The 15,873-nt window shown below is 47.1% G+C and overlaps 1 protein-coding gene across 1 annotated transcript; it reads right to left on the bottom strand.

Moving 5' to 3' along the window:
• Nucleotides 1–2,454: 2,454 nt before the first annotated feature.
• On the bottom strand, nucleotides 2,455–5,745 carry LOC309382055 (uncharacterized protein). Its single transcript, XM_081933508.1, has 4 exons — nucleotides 5,598–5,745; nucleotides 4,927–5,049; nucleotides 4,030–4,153; nucleotides 2,455–2,713 (listed from the first exon to the last, which is right to left on the bottom strand). Exons 1-4 carry the CDS (start codon nucleotides 5,700–5,702, stop codon nucleotides 2,658–2,660), a joined length of 408 nt encoding a protein of 135 aa, XP_081789634.1. The 5' UTR covers nucleotides 5,703–5,745; the 3' UTR covers nucleotides 2,455–2,657.
• Nucleotides 5,746–15,873: the final 10,128 nt, after the last annotated feature.

Genomic DNA, 15,873 nt, shown 5'->3' with positions numbered 1-15,873 from the left:
AATTTGCAATGTTAGCCATGGGCTAATGTTTCTGAACCTGGCTGCCAAATAAACTCCTCCTGTATCCTGAGAAGTCTAAGCCTGTCATTTATCATCTATCTATCTTTCTCAATCTATCTCTGTCTATCCATCTTTATCTATGTTTCTCTCTATAGCTATCTATCTATTTATCTATCATTCTTCATCTCTCTCTCTCTCTCTCAATTATTTTATATATATGTCTCTGTCTCCGTCCGCCCGTCCCCCTCCTCTCTCTCTTTTTCTCTCATTTTTCATACTTACAACCACTGCAGCATTGAAACCAAACCATGGCTTAATGCGACACAAGAGCCTAGCCAAGATTAAGCCTGCCTTATTGATTTTCAGACAGTCCTAACCTTACGACCGCAATTCAGCCCCCGCCCCATTTCATCCCTAAGTGAGACAGCTATTAAGTGAGTTTTGCCCCCATTTTACGATCTCTCGGGCAACATTTCCTAAGTGAATCGCTGAAACATGGTTGGTAAGTGAATCTTGTTTCCTTCCCCTTTTGTTGGTCGGATGGTTGCAAAAGGGGATCACGTGACCCCGGGACAACGCCACCGTCATAAAGGCGAGTCAGTTGACAAACGTCTGAATGTTGATGCTGCAATGGCCGTAAATGTGAGACACGATCCTAAGTCCCTTTTTTCCCCCAGGGCCAGCATCACTTTGAACAGTCGCTCAATGAACCTGTCGTAACTCGAGGACCAGCCATATTTGGCTTTTCATGCAAAAGTTCTCTCACGGACAAAGGTGAAGAGGCTGGTTAAACATTACCGCATTAAGCAGAATTTGAACAAATAAACAGATTGGGAGCCAAAAAATACGTCTGTTTTATTTAACAACAGAAAATCCAGAACTCACCACTTTCATTTGGCATTCCAGATACAATTTGTCCCCCCCAAAATTGAAGAGAAATATGAAAAGAGCAGCCATCCTGATTCTTGATGCTCTGAGGATACGACGAGGAAGGATTTAACGTCCTGATTCTCAACCTTGGTCATTTTAAAAGGGGAGGACTTCAACTCCCAGAATTCCTCAGCCAGCATGTAGGCTTTGAAATCCATCCTTCTTAAAGCAGGTCATCTGGGGGATTCTGAGAGTGGGAGTCCTTCCCTCTTAAAGCATAGCTGACTGGGGGATTCTGGGAGTGGAAGTCCTCCCCTCTTAAAGCATAGCTGGATGGGGGATTCTGGGAGTGAAAGTCCTCCCCTCTTAAAGCATAGCTGGATGGGGGATTCTGGGAGTGGAAGTCCTCCCCTCTTAAAGCATAGCTGAATGGGGGATTCTGGGAGTGGGAGTCCTCCCCTCTTAAAGCATAGCTGGATGGGGGATTCTGGGAGTGGAAGTCCTTCCCTCTTAAAGCATGCAAGCTGGGGATTCTGGGAGTAGAAGTCCACTTAAAACATGCTGGATGAGGGATCCTGGCAGTTGGAGTCCTCCCCTCTTAAAGCATAGCTGGATGGGGGATTCTGGGAGTGGAAGTCCCCCCTCTTAAAGCATGCAAGCTGGGGATTCTGGGAGTAGAAGTCCACTTAAAACATGCTGGATGAGGGATCCTGGCAGTTGGAGTCCTCCCCTCTTAAAGCATAGCTGGATGGGGGATTCTGGGAGTGGAAGTCCTCCCCTCTTAAAGCATAGCTGGATGGGGGATTCTGGGAGTGGAAGTCCCCCCTCTTAAAGCATGCAAGCTGGGGATTCTGGGAGTAGAAGTCCACTTAAAACATGCTGGATGAGGGATCCTGGCAGTTGGAGTCCTCCCCTCTTAAAGCATAGCTGGATGGGGGATTCTGGGAGTGGAAGTCCTTCCCTCTTAAAGCATGCAAGCTGGGGATTCTGGGAGTAGAAGTCCACTTAAAACATGCTGGATGAGGGATCCTGGCAGTTGGAGTCCTCCCCACTTAAAGCATAGCTGGATGGGGGATTCTGGGAGTGGAAGTCCTCCCCTCTTAAAGCATAGCTGGATGGGGGATTCTGGGAGTGGAAGTCCCCCCTCTTAAAGCATGCAAGCTGGGGATTCTGGGAGTAGAAGTCCACTTAAAACATGCTGGATGAGGGATCCTGGCAGTTGGAGTCCTCCCCTCTTAAAGCATAGCTGGATGGGGGATTCTGGGAGTGGAAGTCCCCCCTCTTAAAGCATGCAAGCTGGGGATTCTGGGAGTAGAAGTCCACTTAAAACATGCTGGATGAGGGATCCTGGCAGTTGGAGTCCTCCCCTCTTAAAGCATAGCTGGATGGGGGATTCTGGGAGTGGAAGTCCTTCCCTCTTAAAGCATAGCTGGATGGGGGATTCTGGGAGTGGAAGTCCCCCCTCTTAAAGCATGCAAGCTGGGGATTCTGGGAGTAGAAGTCCACTTAAAACATGCTGGATGAGGGATCCTGGCAGTTGGAGTCCTCCCCTCTTAAAGCATTGCTGAATGGGGGATCCTGGCAGTTGGAGTCCTCCCCTCTTAAAGCATTGCTGAATGGGGGATTCTGGGAGTGGAAGTCCTCCCCTCTTAAAGTGATCAAACACTGATTTAATGAAATATTTCCCCCATTGACGAAATCTCCCATCATGCTGTGGGTTCCCCAAAAATCCACCTTGGATGGGCAGAGACCCCCCAAACCCAGCAGGCAAGAGCACATTCCCACAATTACGTTCCCACTTGATTCTTTCTTCTTAACTCCAGAGCAGGAAAGATTCCAGAGACTGTCGGGGAAAAGAAGTCAAAACAACACGGTCAGGATATATAGGCAGTCCTCGGACATACGACCAAAAGCAATCTTCAACATTTCTGTCGCTAAACTTGCAGCTATGACGATCCACAGGGAGTCCTCGGCCTTACGACTGCAATTGAGCCCACAATTTATGTTGCTAAGCGAAAGGGTTGTTGAGTGAGTTTCTCACCACCATTAAGTGAATCACCACAATTATTAAAATTAGGCACATGGTCATTAGGTGAATCTGGCTTCCCTGTTGACTTTGCTCATCGGAAGGTCACAAAATGGGATCGTGGGACTCCAGGACGCTGCGAGTCGGTTGCCAAGCATCTCAGTTTTGATCACACGACCACGGGATGCCACAATGGTCGTAAGTGTGAAAAAACCTCATAAGTCAGTTTTTTCAGGGCCATTGTAACTTTAAATGGTCACTAAGTGAACCATCATAAGTTGAGGACTGCCTGTATGAGGATCACAGGTAGTCCTTGACTTATGACCACAATTGACTCGCAATTTATGTGGCTAAGTGAGACAGTTGTTAAGTGAGTTTTGCCCTCTTTTACAACCTTTCTTGCCATGGTTTAATGCAACACAAGTGCTTGGCCAAGATTAAAGCACAGCATGGTTGATTTATAGGTAGTCCTTGACTTACAATAATTCATTTAGTGACTGTCTGAAGTTACAACGGCCCTGAAAAAAGGGACTTAGGACCAGTTTCCACACTTACGACCGTTGCAGCAGTGAAAGCAAACCATGGTTTAAGGCGACATGAGAGCTTGGCCAAAATTAAGCCCTGCATTATGGATTGACAGCTGGTCCTTGAGTTATAATGGTTCATTTAGTGACCATTGGAAGTTGCAATGGCACTGAAAAAAGTCCCTTATGGCTGTTTTTCACACTTAAAAACATTGTGAAAATCCCCACTGGGGAAATGATCAAAATAAGGATTCTTGCCAACTGACATATTTATGACGGTCACAGCGTCCCCCCAGGGGTCGCGCAATCCCGTTTGGCAAGTGTCCGATGAGCAAAGTCCACAGGGAAGCCAGGTTCTCTTAACAATAGTGCAGCTGACTTAACTGTGGTGGCGGTTCACTTAACAACATTGGTCATCCAGTGGGACAAAAGTCACTTCACAAGTGTCTCACTTAGCGACAGGAATGTTGAGTTTGATTGTGGTCATAATTCGAGGAATAGCTGTGCGTGTGTGTGTGTGTATATATATATATATGCCCTTTCTTCCCCCTCTCAAAATACTGCCTTGCTTCTGACCAGAGGGCAGCCCTGTGCCCTGAAAACTCTCACCTCTTTGCCCGCTGTGGGGTGGGCCATTGGAGTCTGAGAATGCCCCAGGAAGGGGGGGTCCATTGGCACCGGCTTCTCTTGCCTGTCGGGGGGCGCTGCCTTCTCTCTTCTCCTGCGGAGGACTCTGGGAGGATCAAAGGAAGGGGGAGGAGATGCTCACAGGGTCCTACCAGGATTTGAAAGCCGGAGAGCCACCATTCCCAAACCACAGTGAGAGGACCCAAGCGTAGGTATATGAAAATAAGAGTAAACCCCTCGCCCTTCTGGCACTGAGATGTTAGCTAGTTGGGTCATGAGACGTCTGTAGAACTCCACAATTCTTACCCCCCTTCTCCTCCTCCTCTCCACAAACTCCACTATCTTCTAGCACTGAAGGTGTTACCTAGTTTGGTCATGAGATGTCTGCAAGAACCCTACCAAGAACCTAGCAGTCCTTTCCCCCCTCCCCCTCCCCCTCCCCCTCCCCCTCCCCCTCCTCCTTCTCTTCCTCCTCCTCCTTTTCCTCCTCCCCCCTCCCCTCTCAGCAAATCTCCATCCCTCTTAGCACTGATGGTGTTACCTAGTTGGGTCATGAGATGTCTGCAGGCAAACTACCACGCTCAGAGAGCACCAAACACCCCACAGTTGTCCTCCTCCCCCCCACGAAGCTCCATACAGGCTGACCCTGACGCCGTTCCCTATTTGGGTCATGAAACGTCTGCAAGAAAACCAACATGCTCAGAGAGCACCAAGGACCCCTTCAGTCCAAGAACTGCCAGCTTTGGAGTCCAGCTACCCATCCCTGATTCCCTGTTCCACCCCAAAATCCACGCCCTGCCGTGCCAAGGACCAGGTTGCCACTTTCTGAAGACCCGTGGGAGGAGCAGCGTCCCCACCAAAGCGCCCAGCCCCACTCACCACAGTCTTCATCAGCCCCCGGCTCAGAGCTGAGAGGCTGCCCAACCGGTAAGGTCTCCATCGCTTCCGTTGGGTGGTCCGGATTATTCGGACGGTTGCCCTGCTCCCCTCACCACGGCCGCCCTGCAGGACGGAGAGGTCATAGAGAAGACTTGGCTGTTTTACAACGGCCCCCTCCCTCCCCCGGGGGTCAAATTCAGCCCTTTATACGGGATACACTTCCGTCAGAATAGAACTGGAAGAGATCTCGGAGGTCTTGTAGTCCAACCTCTTGTTCAAGCAGGAGACCTTTACAGAATTATAGAATAATAGAGTTGGAAAGAACCTTGAGGTCATCTAGTCCAACCCACAGCTCATGCAGGAAACCCTTACAGAATGACAGAATGACAGAGGGACCTTGGAGGTCATTTAGCTCAATCCCCCCTGTTGAGCAGGACACCTAATACCATTTCAGACAGTCTCTTCTTGAAAACCGTCAGTGTTGCAGCACCTGCAACTTCTGGTGGCAAGATGTTCCACTGGTGAATGGTCCTCCCTGTCCGGGAATTCCTCCTCAATTCCAGGTTGCTTCTCTCCTTAATGAGTTTCCATCCATTGCTTCTTGTCCTGGCCAAGAGGTCTACTGACAAATTGAGATGAGGCCTACATTCCTATCCCCAGATTGTACCAACCTTTGTCTCCCCGGTTTCCTCTGCTCCCTCTTCTCCATCTGACAAGTCAGCAAAGCCCACAACGACAACGGTGGCAACCCAGACCCACAACAGCCGGGACTCCATTCTGGAGAATCCCCAAAAGATCTTTCTGAGATCTTCCCTTCAGCCTGAATATCTGCTGGAAGAAGCAAAGAGGAGGAGCCCAGGCGCCTTGGACGACTGTTAAAAATTAACCAATATCCTACAAAAAGGATTAACTTGGATGGAAGAGGAATTCAGGGATGGGACCATGGAAATTTTCCATTCGACCTCCAGAAGTGAAAGGTGGAAAAAACGTGGCCTTCAGAGCAGGAGATAATGGAGGAGGTGAATCAAGGAAGTCTGGAATTCAGAGGGGAAAGGAAGAACAAGGAGGTCTTCTAGTCCAACCCTACTAGCAGGAGACCCCATACCATTCTGACAAATCTTCCTGTCCAATTTTTTCTTGAAGACCTCCAGATATGATCTCTCATATGTGGAAAGCTGGCTTGGTTTCTTTATGTGGTTTGATCTCCAGACAGACCTACAGGTGGATCATTTCACATCCCAGATGTGGAGGAACCTTCAACCTACTCAGGAGGAGCTATGGGGGAGAGAGAGAGAGAGAGAGAGAGAGAGAGAGAGAGAGAGAGAGAGAGGGAGGGAGGGAGGGAGGGAGGGAGGGAGGGAGGGAGGGAGGAGAGAGAGAGAGAGAGAGAGAGAGAGAGAGAGAGAGAGAGAGAGAGAGAGAGAGACCAAGAGAGGGGGGGGGGGAAGAGAGAGAGAGAGAGAGAGACCAGACCAGGTTTTCTAGGGATACTTCTGGAAGATCTTCATGCAATGACAAATCTTCCTGTCCAATCTGTTCTTGAAGGCCTCCAGTTGGAGCGTTGGGGCCCCCACAACTTCTGGAGATGCCCCACTGGTTAATTGTCCTCACCTTCAGGAAAGTTCTCCTTAGTTCTAGGTAGCTTCTCTCCTTGATGGGTTTCCAATTCATAGTTTCTTCTTCTACCTTCTAGTGCTTTGGAGGATGACCCCCTATTCTCTGTGACAGCCCCTCAAGTATGGGAAGATGCTACCCCTTCACCCCAAATATGGTCAACATGATCTCTTATATCTAGAATAATAATAATAATAATAATAATAATAATAATAATAATAATAATAATAATAATAATAATAATAATAATAATAATAAAATTTATTTATTTCTTAGCCGCACCCTCTCCCGAAGGACTCAGGGCGGCGTACAACAAAACATAGGAAATAAATATATAGACAAACATACATATAACAAAACATATACCAAGACATATACAAAACATATACTAGGAGGAGGTGAACTGATAGATAAAAAACAAGTAAAAACACAATGTTTAAAAACCCCTAAGTAAATTGGATGCAATTAAAATATCCCAGATAAAAAACCCGTCAGGAGTGATATAATTGGATCAAAGTTGAGCCAGGCCAGCAACTTGAAAAAGGTGGGTCTTGAGCTTTACACGAAAGGAGCGGAGGTCAGAGGTATTCCTAATATCCAGGGGGAGGTCATTCCACAGGGCTGGGCCCGCCACAGAGAAGGCTCTACTCCTAGGCGCCGCCCCACGGCACTGCCTGGTGGACGGCACCTGGAGGAGACCCTCTCTGTGCGAGCGGATTGGTCGCAGGGATGTATGGGGCAGAATACGATCCCGCAGGTAACTAGGTCCTGAGCCATGGAGCGCTTTGAAGATCATTATCAACACCTTGAAACGCACCCGATAGACCACAGGAAGGCAGTGCAGCTCGTGTAGGAACGGTGTCACATGGGAGTACCTAGTACTCCCCATAATTACCCGCACGGCTGCGTTCTGGACCAACTGTAGCCTCCAGGTGCATTTCAAGGGAAGCCCCATGTAGAGAGCGTTACAGTAGTCCAAACGAGACGTCACCAGCGCATGAGTGACCGTGCGTAAGGCGTCCCGGTCCAGTAGGGGGCACAATTGGCACACCAGGCGAACCTGGTGGAACGCCCCCCTTGCCACGGCTGTCACATGGTCATCCATGGACAGCCGGGCATCCAGGAGGACACCCAAATTGCGCGCCCGCTCCACGGGGGCGAGTTGAATGCCCCCGATGGCCAATGATGGAATTAATTGGCTGAACCGGGGAGCCGGTACCCACAGCCACTCCCTCTTGGAGGGGTTGAGTTTGAGTCGGTTGTCATCCATCCAGACCCGTACGGCTTCCACACACCGGGACATCACTTCGACGGCCTCGTTGGGGTGGTTCGGGGTGGAAAAGTACAGCTGAGTATCATCAGTGTACAGATGATATCCCACCCCGAAACCACGGATGATCTCACCCAGCGGCTTCATATATGTGTTGAACAGGAGTGGCGAGAGGACCGACCCCTGTGGCACCCCACAGGTAAGGGGGCGTAGGGTCGACCTCTCCTCCCCTGCCAACACACGCTGCGTCCGGTCGGAAAGGTAGGAGCCGAACCACCGCAGAACGGTGCCCCGGATCCCCAACCCCTCCAGCCGGCGCAGCAGGATACCATGGTCGATGGTATCAAAAGCCGCCGAGAGGTCTAATAGGACCAGGATAGAGGAGCAACCTCTATCTCTGGCCCTCCAGAGATCATCCACCAACGCGACCAAGGCCGTCTCCGTGCTGTGACCGGGGTGAAAGCCGGACTGGCGCGGGTCTAGATAATCATTTTCCTCCAGATGTCGTGGGAACTGATAAGCCACCACACTCTCTACAACCTTCGCCAGAAAGGGAAGGTTGGAGACAGGACGATAATTGGCCAGCTCCAGAGGGTCCAGGGAAGGCTTCTTGAGCAGGGGTCTCACCACCGCCTCTTTCAAGGCGGCCGGGAGAGACCCCCCGCTCAACAAAGCGTTCACTAGGCCCAGGAGCCAGTCTCGTGTAACCTCCCAGGATGCCAGTACAAGCCAGGAGGGGCACGGGTCCAATAAACATGTGGTGGGTCGCAGTCGTCCACGCATTCTGTCCAAATCCTCGATGGCAACCAAGTCAAACTCCTCCCAGGTCGAATCCTCAAGACTCGCCATGGACGTCTCCGTTGGACCACTGACAGGGACCCAATCCCTCCGGATTTGAGCGATTTTATCCTGCAGATATTTCCCAAATTCCTCTGCTCTGCCCTGTAGAGGGGCCTCCCGCGGCCTCTGAAACAAGAGGGAGCGGGACACCCGAAACAGGGCAGCAGGGCGGTTCTCTGCGGATGCAATGAGAGTGGCACAGTATTGGCGTTTGGCCACTCTCAATGCCACAAGGTACGTCCTTAAATGGGCTCGTGCCTGTGTTCGATCAAATTTGGAACGGGAGGATCTCCAACGACTCTCTAGGCGTCTCTTGCGGCATTTCATCACCCTTAGCTCCTCGGTAAACCAAGGAGCCAGGGTGGATCGTTGCCGCCGGAGAGGCCGCAAAGGCGCCACCCGGTTCAAGGCCCCGGTAGTCGCATTATTCCACGCGACCACCAGGTCCTCTACCCGGGGGCGGGTCAGGGTTACAGGTGGTGGCCCAAGCTCCGTCTGGAACCTATCAGGTTCCATCAGGCGCCTGGGGCGGAACCATCTAATGCTTTCCGGTTCCGCCTCCCCGCAGCGGGAGGTAGCACCAGGGAAGTCAAGACGAAGGAGTGAGTGATCTGACCATGACAGGGGAGTGATGGTTAAATCCCCTCCTCCCAGATCACTCAACCACTGGCCAGAGACAAAAACGAGGTCCAGGGTGTGTCCTCCCTCGTGTGTCGGGCCCTGAATCATTTGAGTCAGGTCCATGGCTGTCATGGAAGCCATGAACTCCCGAACCCCCTCTGATGCTTCTCCCATCGATGGCAGGTTAAAGTCCCCCATGTCACGATGTTAAAAAGTTTGCTAGGCCTGAACTGCCTAAACTGACACTCAAGAGTTAAACTAAGAAAGCTTTATTGCGCAGGTCATAAAACAAAATGTTATCTGAAAGTGATTTATTGCGCACGCGTTACACATTCCAAAATTCCTCTCTTCTTTGTTCGGCAGCCAACTTTGGCAGATGTAACTTTCATTATCAAAATGTAACCATTAGTTATTTTCTGTTTCATTTACTTTTATTATTTTATTATTAAAAGTTTGTTTATTAATTAGAATTCTTAAATACTTTTACTTTTCTCAATATCTCAAAAGATATGCGGAAGGGAATCAGCCACGGTCCATTGATCTCAGATATCAGGGCGTTTTTTCCCTGACAACTTGGTATGCAGAGTTTGGCTTTTTGATGATACCAGCTGAGATGGTTACAATTTATGGCTGTATTTTCCCTTCATGCTATCTAAAGATAACCGACTAAGCCTAATTAGCAATGTCGAAGAGAAAGAAAAGAAAAAAAAAACACGGACATGGAAAGCGCTCGAAAGAATCCATTCCCTCAGACACAGAGGAGCAAGATTCTTCAGGTGCCGAGCCAGATGTGGGGGAAGGAGTTACAGAAGGCAAGATCTACGGACTGAGGTCAGTAAATCTTCCTCATTATCAAGATACAATTAATGAACGGCAAAAGTCTAAACGGCAACTGCCGGCAGAGGAAAAATCCTCCCACGCAGAAAGCAAAGTTTATGAAATCTCCCCAGATGATGAGCAAGAAATGCAAAGCTATCTATATCGATTAAAGCTGTTTGAAAAATATACTAGGGAGGCGAGAGAATGCTTTAACGAAATAAAGCGAAGTAGGAGGAGCTCCCCCACTCCCAAAATATTTGAGGACGCCATCTTGTCTTCAAAACAACAGCCTAAGACACACCCCACAGAGTTCATTGGTCAATTAGAACAAAGAGACATGTACACGTCACCGAGGTCACGTGGTCCCTTTGAGCCCATTGAACTTCCGGCCATGTATAGAGGGCTGCAGCCAAGAAGTGAAGCTGCACTGCCATCTGCTGGCGGAGAAAAATCATTACAGCAAAAGATGATGAGGTTTAAAGAATTAGCTATGAGTTTTACAGAAGCCCAAACTTTGCCCTCAAAGGTTAAGTCTTCAACACCCCCTGGCGGCGTTGAATCCTCCCTAGATGGAAAAAGGCAAAGCCAAAGGCGAATTCGAGGAAGCCAATTTGATGTTGCCACACAAAGGCCAATGATGCAACCCCAGCATCCCCTGGTTCAACAACCAGATTTGCAACCAGAGCAACAAATTGTTCCTCAGCAGGTATTCACAGTCACCCCCTTGACTGGTGAGTCCAAATTAAAGGAGTCAGGAGAGAATTATAAAGCCTGGGTCAGTGAAATTGCGCTCTTGCTTCGAAGAGAAGGCACATATTCCATGGTTTTTAATCCTCCCCGTCAACCCTGGACACCTGCAATGAGAGACCTCGAAAACAGAGCAATCACGACTTTACTCATGTCAATGGAAATTGAGATCCAAGGTATCTTTCCACCTGATGCAACTGCCCAAGAAATATGGGCTATTTTGGAAGATTGCTACAGGCCCGTTTCAATTGAATCTTCATGTTTGCTCATGTCTGAGTTCCATGGTTCGAAGTTGAAACCTGGTGAACAAATTGGTGGACATTTGACCAAACTGAAAAGAATGAGAAGTGAATTGAGACAAAATGGCCATGTAATCGATGATATCCAAATGATTAGCATCATCATTAACTCATTGAATTATGAATGGAAAGATGCTGTTGCAAAGATTAACTACGTGCCTATTGCTCAACGCACAGTTAACCACGTTTGCAGACTTTTAGTGGAAGACGAAGCTATCAGGTTAGCTACCCCACATCTGCAACGACCTCCAGCGTCAAAGGCTCCAGCCAGACGTCCCTTCCGAGGAAGAGGCTACGCTCCAAGGATGCCAAAGTGCTACACCTGCAACCGTGTGGGACATGACACCCGGGATTGTCCCCAACGAGTTCCAGCTCCCGCCACGTACCAGCCCAGAGGAACAGATTCCAGAGGCAGAGGTAGAGGCGGAAGACAAGGTCGTCGTGGTCCAAGACGTGATTCACAAGCTCCACTTGTGACACTGGCCATAACCAACGTTCCACAACCTGATCCAAAGTTCGACAGACGTCTTTTGTGGACTTTAGATAGTGGAGCAGCTGTGCACGTTACCCACAGAAGGGAACTTTTCACAGAGATGGGCGAACCAGAGCCCGAGTATCGAGAACTGTATTCCTTCACCAACCACACTTGCAAGGTCATGGGAAAAGGAACTGTTTACATTGAAGAACTCGATACACACATCCCTGATGTTTATTACATACCTTCAGCAACCAGTAATTTGCTTAGTCAAAGTCACTTGTCTAGAGAGTTAAAGTTCCAGGTTCACCACCTCGAAAAAGCAAGTTACTTAGTTAAAGATGGTGATATTGTTGCTGAAACCATGCTGATTGGTGGTGTTTATTACTTAAAGCCAAAGCCTAAAGGGCAAGCACAGGCAAGTATGCAAACTCCAAAAAGGCACAACGTGAACCCAGAGAGAGTTGTCCCAGAGAGAGAAAGCGTTACTGTGCCAAAGGCTCCTAAAGCCAACAAACAGAGAAAACAAAAACAGATTGCTCAGAGCAAGCCTGAGGGTCCTCATGAAACTGTTAATGTTGAGAATTCACTAACTGGTAAACCTTTGCATTCCAGGTGTATTCACAAGTGGCACAGAAGATTGGGGCATGCCAGTTTCCGTGTTCTTAGAAAGATGCCGGAGTTCGCAAAAGGTTTGGATCTAAAGGGGTGTAAGGTGTTTTTGGATTGTGCGGTTTGCAAAAAGGCTAAATCCAAGGCGGCTGCAATTCCCAAACACGCTACACGCCTGTCAACACGCATTTTTGATTTGGTACACACTGACATAGTGGGTCCTTTCCCACCAACACTTGGTGGCAGAAAGTATTTTTTAACAATTGTAGATAATCATTCTAGATATGGATTTGTATATCCTATGAGAGAGAAATCTGAGACCTTTCAGATCTTTAAAGACTTTGCAGCGTTTGTTTCTACACAATACCAAGTTCGCATCGCCAGAATCCAGAGTGACCGTGGTGCAGAATTCATGTCTCAGCGTTTCCAGGACTGGATGCGTAAGAATGGAATTCTTCATCAGACATCTGCTCCATATACACCGGCTCATAACGGAGTCGTAGAAAGAAGACAAGGGGTTCTACAAACCATGATGCGTTGTCTTCTAGAAGATGCCAATCTCAGTAACGCATACTGGGGTGAAGCAATCAAATATGCAAATTACATTGTCAACCGTACTTGGAGCAGTGTAATCAATCAAACTCCTTTCTACATGCTGTATGGCTACAAGCCTGATCTCAAGAACCTCCATATTTTTGGTTCATATGCTATGGTGAACACTCCTATAACTCAAGGACCAAAGAGACTAAGATTTATGGGTATTGATGATAATTCAAAATGGTACAAATTCATTGATACTAAACATGTGATTGTCATTTCACAATCTGCTAATTTTGAGGAAGATATTGACTGGTCCAGGATTCATTCCAATGATCCTGAAGTTTATTTTCCTAGAGATGGTGTTCCAGATGCCACGCAGCCTGATGACAATTCGCAGGCAGATATTCCTTCTACCAGTTCTTCACAACCTGATGTTCCGTCTTCGCAAGCCGCGGATGCTGATGCTAGCGACGAACGTGAGGACGAGGATGATGATGATGAAGAAGAAGACTGGACTGATGTTCCTAGACGCTCCAAGAGGGCCACAAAAGGAATCCCTCCACAACGTTATTCATGGCAACTGACAAAATCACCATTACCTTTGATTTGCAACGTTACTCTTCCTCCAGAGACATTCACACAAATCAAACAGCTTCCTGATTCAGAACAAGACAAGTGGTATGATGCAATGCAGGATGAAATGGACAGTTTGAAGAAACTTAATGTATTCACACCTGCAAAACCTCCAGCAAACAAGAAAGTCATTGGCACCCGATGGGTCTACAGAATCAAGAAGAAACCGAATGGTGAGTCTTTATACAAAGCCAGACTTGTAGCTCAGGGTTTCGCTCAACGTTATCCTGAGGACTACACAAACACTTACACACCAACAGTCAGAACTGAAAGTGTAAAAATTGCTTTAACCACTGCAACTATTCTTGGTTTAGAAGTTTTTCAATTTGATGTGGACACAGCTTATCTACATGCAGACCTAGATGAAGAGATCTACGTGAGAAGCCCTCCAGGATTCCGAAAGCAAGAAGGGGATACCTGGTTCCTGAACAAAAGTCTTTATGGTCTGAAACAGTCAGGTTTAATGTGGTATTTATGTCTTACTGACAAACTAAATTCAATGGGCTTTATTAAGTCCGAAACTGATGAATGCGTGTTCACAAAAAGATCTAACAATGCATATGAGATAATTCTTGTTTATGTTGATGATATTGTTTATATTGGTCCAAATAAGAAAATGAGTGAGATTTTTGCCAAAAGTTTGCAGAGATACTTCACACTAAAATCTTTAGGACACATTAGCACTTATTTAGGTGTTCAAATTGAAAAGACACAGAAGGGGTTTAGTCTTTCACAAGAGGAGAAAATTGACCACATTCTACATCATTGCAACATGAAAGATGCTAGCACAACAAAGACACCCATGCAAACAGATTTTCACAACTTAACACATGAACCAAGTCCTGAGTTCGAGGATCAAACACTTTATCGTTCAGTCATTGGTTCACTATTATACATTAGTAGTTGGACCAGACCTGACATCGCACTTAGTGTTAATCTTTTATCACGACACGTAGGTAAGGCAACACAATTTCATTGGTCATGCATTAAGAAGTTGTTGAAATACCTGAAACACACTAAACACATGAAGTTATTGCTAGAACCAACACACACTGATCAACCAAAGTTGATTTGTTTTGTTGATTCCGACTGGGCGAGCGACAAGAAGTCACGCAAAAGCACTTCTGGTTACATGATGTTCCTAAATGGTTGTCCTGTTTACTGGCAAGTGAGAAAACAGAGTTTTGTTTCATGTTCATCTACTGAAGCTGAATATGCTTGTGTTTCAGATGCTTGTAATTCTCTAACGTGGTTTGATGCTTTGATCACAGATATCTGGACACGTCCGATTCGACCAATCACCGTGATGGAAGATAATGTATCTGTTGTTTATATTTCTGAGTCACATTTTACAGGTTCTAGGTCCAGACACATTGACATTCGTTATCAAAACACAAAGCAATTAGTTAAACAAGGTTTTGTTAAATTGCAATATGTTTCTACACATGATCAGATTGCAGACATGCTTAACAAACCACTCGCCGCAAATCAACACGAGTATCTGCGAAAGAAGATGTGCCTTAATTGATGATTTGATGACGTCAGCCCAGACTAGCAAAAGAAGGGGTGTCACGATGTTAAAAAGTTTGCTAGGCCTGAACTGCCTAAACTGACACTCAAGAGTTAAACTAAGAAAGCTTTATTGCGCAGGTCATAAAACAAAATGTTATCTGAAAGTGATTTATTGCGCACGTGTTACACATTCCAAAATTCCTCTCTTCTTTGTTCGGCAGCCAACTTTGGCAGACGTAACTTTCATTATCAAAATGTAACCATTAGTTATTTTCTGTTTCATTTACTTTTATTATTTTATTATTAAAAGTTTGTTTATTAATTAGAATTCTTAAAGACTTTTACTTTTCTCAATATCTCAAAAGATATGCGGAAGGGAATCAGCCACGGTCCATTGATCTCAGATATCAGGGCGTTTTTTCCCTGACACCCCATAACTAAAAGCTTGGGGGTCTCAACCGCCACCGATGCGATCAGCTCGAGGAGTTCAGGCAGGGCCGCTGATGTATAGCGAGGAGCCAGGTATACTATCAGCAGGCCCAACTGTCTCCCAGGGCCCCATTTCACAACCAGGGATTCACATCCGGACGTCTGTGGCACAGTAGACTCCCTCGGCTCTAAATCCTCCCGAATAATTGCTGCCACCCCACCGCCCCTTCCCTGGGCCGTGGGTTTGGTTTCTTTATTTGGTTCTTTTTTCTCCAGACCTAAAAGTGGACCGTTTCAGATACCAGATGTGGAGAAACTCTCAATATACTCAGAAGGGATTATGGCGAGAGGGAGAGGGGGGAGGAGAGAGAGAGAGAGAGAGAGAGAGAGAGAGAGAGAGAGAGAGAGAGAGAGAGAGAGAGAGAGAGAGAGAGAGACCAGGGTTTCTACAGGTTTTTCTGGAAAATCTTCATGTAAGCAGGACAGGAAGTAAATTCAAACCATGTTTGTAAATGATACAAGCGAAAGGGTGAAAA

The sequence above is a fragment of the Natrix helvetica genome (genome assembly GCF_964273705.1).
Source record: "Natrix helvetica genome assembly, chromosome: Z".
NCBI lineage: Eukaryota > Metazoa > Chordata > Lepidosauria > Squamata > Natricidae > Natrix > Natrix helvetica.
The sequence above is the reverse complement of the archived record's forward strand: the minus strand, read 5'-3'. Positions and strand labels throughout refer to the sequence as shown.